Source organism: Neltuma alba, unplaced genomic scaffold, assembly GCF_004799145.2.
Source record: "Neltuma alba isolate B1F8T4 unplaced genomic scaffold, ASM479914v2 tig00011709_pilon, whole genome shotgun sequence".
NCBI lineage: Eukaryota > Viridiplantae > Streptophyta > Magnoliopsida > Fabales > Fabaceae > Neltuma > Neltuma alba.
Genome location: NW_021636345.1, coordinates 517810 through 526509, shown reverse-complemented (window position 1 = coordinate 526509; position 8700 = coordinate 517810). Strand labels below are relative to the sequence as shown.

The 8700-nt window shown below is 34.6% G+C and overlaps 1 protein-coding gene across 1 annotated transcript; it reads left to right on the top strand.

The window, feature by feature from the left end:
- Positions 1-926: 926 nt before the first annotated feature.
- LOC114717149 (F-box protein SKIP23-like) lies at positions 927-7208 on the top strand. The gene is made up of 3 exons (XM_028902240.1): positions 927-2163; positions 3009-3069; positions 6938-7208. The coding sequence occupies exons 1-3, from the start codon at positions 927-929 to the stop codon at positions 7206-7208; spliced, it is 1569 nt and encodes a 522-aa protein (XP_028758073.1).
- Positions 7209-8700: the final 1492 nt, after the last annotated feature.

Below are 8700 nucleotides of genomic sequence, written 5' to 3'. Positions count from 1 at the left end.
TAACTCATATATGAGAAGCGAATGGATCCCTTGGTCTGAATAATAACGAGCCGTGAATTTCACTTGTTCACTTATACTCAAATATATATTTTAAGTTGTGAATTCTCTTCTGTTTCTTATAAATAGTTAAATTTGTATTGTAAATCCATAAATTTTTGTTATAAATCTTCAAATTTCACTTGCTCATTTATATTTAAATACTTGTATTTGGAGTTGTGAATTGCATTATGTTATTTGTAAATTGCCAAATTTTTATTGTAAATTACTGAATTTTACTTGTAAACTGTCGAATTCCATTTGTTTATTTATACTTGGACACTTGCGTTTGTTTTGTTATATATATTTTTATTTGTATCATATGATTGAATGGCTTGCTTGATTTAGTGGTTACATCACTTTTAGTATGCCAATGGGTTATGGGGTCAAACCTTTCTTTAGCTATCTTGTTTTTCAAAAAAAAAATTCCAACCACCGGAGCCACAGTAGCGGCCACCGGAGGTCCAACCTCCGACGGCGGCCACCTGAGCGTCGGTGGTCGGACTCTGACAACCATTAATATTTATTTTTTAAAAAGTGAGAGGTATTATTATAATTTTACTCTTAATTTTAATTTTAGTTTGATCTCTTGATCCTGCAATAATATTTCAGAATGTTTTGGGGTTGATTGAAATAAATTCTCACTTACAGACCTTAAATGGAATTTTCCCATATATATATATATATATATATTCACAAGAGCATAATATTTTCTGATTTTCTCATTTCCCGCGTTCCCGCTGGAAGCTAGTAATGCCCGTCCCATCATCATCATCATCATCATCGTCCTCAAAAACCGCACATGTCCATCCATTAACTCCAAACTTGCTCATCACGCTTCCATTCCCATTAGATATTCTTCATCATCCTTCTCTCCACTTCTACCTCCAATGGATTCTCACTCTTCTACTCCCTCGTGGTCCGGCCTTTCCAGAGATCTGCTCCTCGATATTGTTAACCGCCTTGATTCCCGTATTGATCGTCTTTCCGTCCGAGCTGTTTGCCCCTCATGGCGCTCCAAGGTCCCTCCGCCGCCCCGGAGGTCCTCTCCGCCACTCAACCTTCCCTTTCCAGTGGGTCCCAACCCTGATCTGAACCCTAGGCTTCGTGGTTACTTCGACTTTGCTGAGTCCACCGTCTACTGCTTTCAACCCCTCAGGAAAATCTCAGGCGGTTGGAGGACTCCCAAGTGCTGGCTCATCAAGATCGAGGAGGCTGAAGAGCTCGGCACACCTGTAGTTCGCTTCAAAGACCCTCTCTATCGCTTTGATTATTACTGTCGAGACTTGTCCCCACATCTTCCTGAGCGCTTGAATCTCCTTGATTACAGGGTCTCTGAGATTGCTAAATTTTATGAGCTTCGATATGCGTCTACTGGGAAACAATCACTACCTCAACTGTATTCTGAGATACAGTCTCCAGACCTTAAATCTCTCATCGTTAAGAGAGTTGCTGTGTGTTCTGAGAGTGCTCATTTTGCAGTTATGACCATTCACACGGGTGGCCATTTAAGTATTTGGAGAAAGGGTGATAAGAAATGGACTCGTATAAATGATGGCCGAGACGTTGCTTCCTATAACGATGTTGTTTATCACGATGGGAAGTTTTATGCTGTGGATAACTCTGGCTTCACTATTTCAGTGGATTTTTCGTTGAAGATTACAAGTGTTGCCCCAGTGCTGCCTCCTTGTGGTTATAATAAAGATGATGATCGGGAAAAGCGCTTGGTGAATTCTCTTGGAGATTTGTTCCTCCTAGATAAGGACCGTTATCCTCTGGATGTTTTTCTTGCTCGTTGTGACCCTGATGACAGCATGGGTGCTTTTCCCACATATTTTCATGTCTATAAACTGAACGAGGAAAAACGTCAATGGGTTAGGGTGAAAAGCTTGGGAAATAGGGCTGTGATTGTTTGTGATATGTGTGCCTTCTCTATTTCAGCTCAAGACTTTCGTGGGTTTAAGAAGAATTGCATTTACTATTCTGAAGATTGCTTCTGTGGTAGAGATAAAGAGCCAGGCCATGATGCTGCATTGTTTGACATGGAGGATTGTTCTGCCTGTATGCTTCCAGGTGTGACGGGCTATTCTGGAGTTTTCTGGCCTCCGCCGTCTTGGGTTGTGTCTGGTAATGCAAGGGTGAGATTTTGTCGCATTATAATGCTTCTAATCACTTCCTATTGTTATTATTCTAGTTATTTCTTGTTGGTAGAGTAATATTCTTGGCTTTTCACTCTAGCTTCCGATGATCATGACAAATCCCTAATATGAAACTGATTGCTAATTATTCTTGTTATTTCTTTATATTTGAGATCAAATAATACGAAACTGAAATAAGTGAAGTATACCACCCCTCCTCCTTTGAGAGTGAGGGATATATAATTGTTTTATTTATGTTATCTTTGTCATAAATATTTGTAAGAATGTGTTTGGCTTTTGAATGAATTGCAGAGCCGAACTAGGTAGCAGCTATCACGACGCTTTCGCATTTGGGAAGATTCTGATGAAGATGTGGATATATATCATGGAAAGGGGCAGGTCTTATTTTGTTTTGAACTAACGAACTTTATGTTATGTATGTATGTATGTATGTTATCCTGTGAATGTTTCCTAAATTAAATTTATATTTTGTCGAAGACTGTGGTCTAAAGTGGGATGATATTTTTAGGAATGTATTTACGTAACGTGGTATGCTTGCTTGCACGTTAAAAGTTCTTACTTGTTTGCTAATTTTCATAGACTTCTTAATGTATGTTATTATATATAACCTGCTTTTCTTGATGCTCGTTGCACTGTGGCATGTTTTAATATTGCGGGAACATCTCTTTTGGCGATGAATGGTGCTAGTTACTTTTGATTCGGGTCTCTGTGCTGCCAAATAATGGACATAACTCGAGTGACATCGCCCAAGAAATACCTTGTCTAGTTGGCATGGTTATGTTTAAGGTTTTCCATGGTTGGGATTGCTTGTAGCTAGGAAAGGAGATGCAGAAACAGTGTCTAGCAATGATCTTATGTATGAAAATCTGAGGGGGTACCAAATACCAATGGTTTTATTTTCAATAACTGGAAGAAAATGGAAATCAAGGATAAAATTTATTCCTATCTGAATAATGATGAAACGTTGAATTTCTATGATACAAGATTTTAGGTATATATTCGTGTTATTCCCACCCTATCCATGTAATTTATTGATGGGATATTGAAGTTAACTATTTTACTTCACTATACAAAATTGCGAAGCGGCTTTAATTTGAAGACTGAAGTTTACATTATCACGGTCCAAAGGGGAAGCGAAGTTATATACTTTTCATCACTTTCTATTGTCTGTATTGTTTTGTATAATTTTTAGAGAAAGAATAGGCGTCGACCTAGCTAGTGTTGATCAACGAGAGTAACAAAGTGTCTCCTGTCTTGTGGCGATGGAATAATCAAGCATCTGATTAACTAAACGCAAATTTTAGTGTTTGCATTGGGAGGTTCCCTCTCTCCTGACAATGCCGAATTGCATGTTATATTACCATAAATTAGGCTTTTTTTTAAAGAATCGGTGATGATGAATGGATTATAATTAACTTGTATATGGTCATGTATTTCATAGTTGTTATGGCAAGTGATTTGTGTGCTATATATCTTTTTGGGTAATTGATTCGTAGTTTTCTTCCCCTATGCTGTGGTTTAATTAAGTGGGCAAGAGTGCCTCATACTTGATACATTTTTTGTGAAAACTTTTTTTTTCTTGATTCGTAATACTATTTCCGATCTTAATTATAAGAGTAGTTGATTAATTTAAGAAATTAAAAAAGAAGTTAAGTTAGTTACTTGTAATAAATAGATGTTGTCTTTTTAAAATATCCTTCTTAATTAAGTATGTTGATTAAAACTATAATTATTAAAGGATTATTTAAAAAAATTGAGTAAATATGAGAGACAAAATATATTAGGATTTTATATTTAGGACCAACATAAAAGTCAAACGAATTTTATATTAAGGACCAGAGCTAGTATTATATCGTATAACACATCTGTTTTTGAAATTTTTCCTAACATCATCACTTCTGATGCTAGTCATTTCTTTTTTTTTCTTTTTTAATGGATCAATGCTAATCATTGCTTTGACCATGTGATAATAGGTGTATATATTTTATTAAAAATAATATTTCTCTTGAAGATTATTATAAATCTTTCTGCACTTGTTTTTAGAGTAAAGGTAAAAGCAACCACCCAAAAAAAAAGGAAAGAAAAAGGCAACACCCCACATTGTCCTGAGTACTATTCACTTCCTAGTTTTCCCTGCAAAAATGTTTTTCAAATAAAAAAATTAAAAAAATAACAGTAAATAATAAAGTAAAGTGACTGATAGCTCGTTAAAAGTCTTTAAAAGTAATTATTTTGCTTATCTTTTATTCTATTGGAGGAATTTTCCTTTTTTTTGGGATAAAAAGATCAATTATGTAAAATGAAAAAGATTATATAACTAGGGTGATAACCTCTTATTGAGAAAATAAGATGTGTTATAAAACTAAAAAAGAATAGATAATAAGAGAAGAGAATAAGGGAGAATAGAAACTTGATACAATCTACATATTACATAATAATAAAAGATAATTATAAAATATAGAGATAATAAAAAATCAGAAATAATAAGAGATATATAGATATATAAAAATATTATTATATTCATAACAGGGTTAGGTTTTTTTTTTTTTTTTTTTAAATTCCACTCCTCCTAACCCTCGCTCCCGCCTCCTTCCAAAAGTAAGGAGTAGGGAAAGCTTATTATATATACCATGATTCAGGGCTAGTTTGTTTAAAATTTAAAATAAAAATGATCTTAGGAGGAGTTGAGAGAGAGAAATAGTTTGTTTCTAGTTTATTTTGATAGGCTAATTAATGAAATGACCAATTGTTTAAGCTTTGTCCAATGAAAAATCACCAATTTTTGAAAAAAATATTATGAAATTTGTGATTTTTGTTTTGAAAATACTATGAATATGATTTGTGCATATTTGTTTTCCGAAGCTGCAAAGCATGCCCGATAGCAAGTGGTGAAAAGTTTTAAAAAAACCATAGTTTAATTTGAATTGCCTTCAAATTTTCATGAAATAACCAACAGAATTGAGTTAAGCGGAAGGAGTTAGTATCCCAAACGTAGTGAATCAAAATTTGAATTCTATGGGAGAGGTGTCCATATTTAGTACATGACAGTGTCTCAAATAGGATTATATCAGGATACCTATGTTTCAGTAAATTTTTTTTTTTTTTATGAAATAGGATGATAAGATCCGTAACTTATTGTCAGCCCGATATCGTTCCTCCTCTGTGTTTGGTTTCCCGACATCGAATTAAAGTGTTCTTGGCGTCAATTTTCACATTTGTTTTTGAGCTTTGCACAATGATACTATTCTTATTTTCTAAAACGTAATGCTGTCCACGACCCAATTTCAAAAAGAACAAAATTGTTGAGTACCCAACATTCTGCTTTACTTCCTCATTATTTTAAGAGAGAATATAAGTGAAGGAAGAGGAGGAAGGGGACGATGGAGCGGATGGACTGACTCGGTTAGATTTTTAAAAAAAAAAAAAAATCAAATACTCATAAGCTAAGCTGTATGAAATGTTTGCATTTTTAATGGTATTGAAGTAATATTTGTTGATTAAAAATAAATTATATATGATAAGGACTAAATTATTATATATAAAAAGATTAGAAACTGAGTTATAAACGAGTTAAAAATTTAAAGATTCAGCTATACTGAATTATAATTGAGGAATTAAGTTATAATTGAGTAAAAAAGACCCAAAAGTTAATTTTTCCTTATTTTAATTCAACTAAATATAAAAACCATTATTTAGATTAGCTTAAAAAAGTTTGTTTTCAGCTTCTTTTTTATAAGCTACTTGGGTTAGCTTTTTAATAAAGTGATGATTTTAAAGAGCTGATGTAAGTAACTTATGAAAATAAGCTGAAAATATGCATTTTTTTTAACCTGCAAGATTGTTTCATATTTAACTTATCCAAACCATTTCTTATAAGCTTAAACAAACAGCCCTTTAACGTCACTTATGAAGTCTTAACCCATGATAATTGGTTCAGTCTACTTCATAGTTATGATAGTAACTGAAATAATGCGGAAAAAGGCAATTTGAATTTTCAGTGACAGGATCAGGATTCTCAGTCCTCAGAATAACCATACCACATTTGATAGTGCAGAGGAGCTCACAATCACATTATATTAGTTCTCACAGAGTTTTGAATGGTTTTCCTATGTGTGTGAGTGCTCTCCAAAAGAACCCACTTCTCTGCCATGACGATGAAAAGCTATAAGGTCAGTACTCCCACCAAACAAAGACAAGAAGCTTGTCCTACCGCTCCATCCAATGAAACTTTAGCCACTGGCCCCATAGAATGACAAAGCTACCAGTGAAGGGAAGCCATTACTGATACAGTGCTGTAAATCCAAATGTTACACAGTGTGAAGCTTGGAAGTAGTTGTAATGTCCAAATCAAACTAAATTGACATCAAAACCAAATAAGGACAACCCCATTGCACAAGTTTTACGGGATTTATGCATTTTCAGTATGCAGTCTAAATTTCAAAACTTGAAACACACTGCAGAAAACAGGATTGTTATACTCCCCCCGTTCTTTCTTATAGGGCAACATTACCTAATTCTCACGCACACCAATAAAACAGTTTTAATTAATTTGTATCTTAAAATTTCTTCCATCTTTCCACTTCTTCCCTCAATTAATGCTCATCAGTTTCTGAGACTGGGGATAAAAAAAGATATTGTCTTTACTCAAGCTAGAAATAGAAAAGCATAGTTCCTAAATCTTCACTGAAAGTTATTCATATCCCAAGGAACTAAGATCTGAAAAGCAAATTGTATGCGAACAGTGAAAACAGGGGAAATGACAAGCTGACAAGCAGCGTTCTGGAGAGGGTCCATTTCCGCGCACGACCCACAATGGAGAAAGGAAGCCAGTGGGCTGGAATGAACGAATGCAGAATTGACACGCTGGCGACAGTTGACAGAATCGGCGGCGTAACCATCCATTACTCACCAAAAATTATGACAAAAGAAGGTAAAAAGAAGCGAGAAATTGCTCCTGAGATCTGTGAACGGAATTTTGCAGCTGCCATTTCCTCACAAAACTCAAATGGATAGCTACATTACCGGGAAGTCGAGAGAAAAATGCTTCTTTATGCTTCTTGTTTGGGTCTAGTAATTTTCTTACAAACAAGCAATCAAAATCAATTATATTACAAACAGCAACAAGCGAGTCTGGAAAAGATATATGGCTTTGGCTTTGGTTACATTGTCTCTATGAATTGCAGATGACTGCAAGATTTTAAGGCTTTGGTGGCTGATGGAATTCATCATCCCTTCTTCGTCTTGGATGAAGTTGATTGCATCTTTATTGCAATCTAGATATTAGAGAGCAAAACAAGCTTATCAATTATAAGCTGAACCAGTTGAGGAATGAATATGGGATTCCTCTAAACTTTGATGGTCGGTTGTATCGATGAACTAGACTTATCAATTGCAATTCCAACTTCACTCAACTCTTAACAATTTCAATCAAAACATGCTAAAACAATGCATGTGATAATGACCTTTTTGGATGGAGGACAAGCTCTTACCGTACAAACAAAGTATTTTATTGCTCAATGTACTCGTAAATATGAGAAGTGTGAGTGTTGAGTATTGAAAGTTGCAAACATGTGCAATCTTAAACGCACAACCAACACTTAATTTGTGGGACTGAAAGTTGTAAATATACAAGACTACAAAGTTTAAACTTTAAATTACAATTACAACATGGATTATATAAATATTTACATTGGCATGTTATCTAACATAACCTTACGTTTGATACAAAGTTTAAAGTAACCTTACATTACAACGTCAATAAAAACATAAATTCACACAGCACAGCATGAATGAAAAATGGTTGGTCTGTTGCCAAATATCTCTTCTTCCCCTACTGAATGATAAATAGCATGCTTGGATGGTAGAAATATGAAAACAGAGTCGCCGATGTTGTTGCAAAGGAAGCGGAGGCCTCACCGCGGAGGCCGTCGGGATGAACGCAATCGAGTACTAAGGAAAACACAAAATTACGCCAAGGAAACTAAAGATTGTTGAGATCACGTTATAAATTTTGCATCATAAAAATATCCCAAGATTTGACAGTTACTTAATTAATCTATTTTTATCATTTTCTAAAATAATTATAGAATTTATGTAAGTTCATTTATTTTGTGAAGATTTTACATGAGGGAAAATAACACAAAAAAGACACTTAAATTTGAAAATCCCAAAATGATCACTTGAATAAGCAAAATCCCAATTTAGGTACAGGCGACCAATTTGGGACTTGCAAATTTGTTGAAATGACCATATTACCTTTTTTTTTATTGTTTTTAAAAAACAAATACCTTCACTAGTTGGCTAGTCGTTGAAGCTCCGATACCAGTGGCGGCTAGCCGACAATCAATCGCAGGAGTTTTGGCAGCTGACAATAGTACTGGGAAAACGGGCCGGCCCGGCCCGTGAGATGACGGGCTCGGGCTAGCCCGCGGGCTTCTGGTCTTTTTAATTAAAATAATTATTTTTATTTTTTTTGTATATTTTATCAAAATAATAAAAATGAAAC